Below are 1,110 nucleotides of genomic sequence, written 5' to 3'. Positions count from 1 at the left end.
TTCAGGTGTACATTCTCATCTGACAAAGTACTACTTGTTGTGGATGATATGCTCTCATCCACAGATGATTCTGGTGCTGTATTGTAACGAACGTTTTATGACAGTGTGCAATGTGTCTTCGTCAGTTGCTCCTCAGAGGTATTCTGATTTACTTAGGTGTGGCTGTTGAGCACAACTTCTCCATAAATGGTGCACTCGTATTCACGTAGAGAGCGTTCCTCCTAGAATTCGTGAGTGAATGGAATGCATGCATTTTCCAGCAGCTTTTACTGAGAATGACTCCCGGTTGACTCCCGGTTGACTCCCGGTTGACTCCCGGTTGACTCCCGGTTGACTCCCGGTTGACTCCCGGTTGACTCCCGGTTGACTCCCGGTTGACTCCCGGTTGACTCCCGGTTGACTCCCGGTTGACTCCCGGTTGACTCCCGGTTGACTCCCGGTTGACTCCCGGTTGACTCCCGGTTGACTCCCGGTTGACTCCCGGTTGACTCCCGGTTGACTCCCGGTTGACTCCCGGTTGACTCCCGGTTGACTCCCGGTTGACTCCCGGTTGACTCCCGGTTGACTCCCGGTTGACTCCCGGTTGACTCCCGGTTGACTCCCGGTTGACTCCCGGTTGACTCCCGGTTGACTCCCGGTTGACTCCCGGTTGACTCCCGGTTGACTCCCGGTTGACTCCCGGTTGACTCCCGGTTGACTCCCGGTTGACTCCCGCAGTAAGGATGTCTCTGTTTTGCCACTTGAAATAGCTTGACTTCTACGTAACGAGGCCTACTTAAAGCTACGCCTTCATTTGGGTAAGGACACTTAGTTTGATATTCTGATGGAGCTTTTCTTGCTGATTGCATTCTTTCGTACGGTAAACGCCCATTGATACTGTCTCCCTACCACGTGATCTTCGATGCCGTATGCTTCACAATACGTTGAACGTCGTTGCCACCATGTTACACGCTGTGTTCGTTTGATGGATAGCGCAAGTACAGTTTTTATTTTTCCTCGCAGTGTTCTGTTAGTGAGGGACATCTTTTGCATCGACCCACACTATCGTACGAGTCGGTTTTCGTAAGCTGTCGGTGGGGAACCTGTAGGAAAATGTCCTTTTGCACAGTG

General features: G+C 51.7%; 1 protein-coding gene across 1 annotated transcript; it reads right to left on the bottom strand.

Annotated features, from left to right (window-relative positions):
- Window positions 1-266: 266 nt before the first annotated feature.
- On the bottom strand, window positions 267-848 carry LOC126160103 (uncharacterized protein DDB_G0284671-like). Its single transcript, XM_049916884.1, has one exon. The coding sequence runs from the start codon at window positions 846-848 to the stop codon at window positions 267-269; it is 582 nt and encodes a 193-aa protein (XP_049772841.1).
- Between the last annotated feature and the right edge of the window lie 262 nt (window positions 849-1,110).

Source organism: Schistocerca cancellata, chromosome 2 (assembly GCF_023864275.1).
Source record: "Schistocerca cancellata isolate TAMUIC-IGC-003103 chromosome 2, iqSchCanc2.1, whole genome shotgun sequence".
In the NCBI taxonomy this organism is placed as follows: domain Eukaryota; kingdom Metazoa; phylum Arthropoda; class Insecta; order Orthoptera; family Acrididae; genus Schistocerca; species Schistocerca cancellata.
The sequence above is the reverse complement of the archived record's forward strand: the minus strand, read 5'-3'. Positions and strand labels throughout refer to the sequence as shown.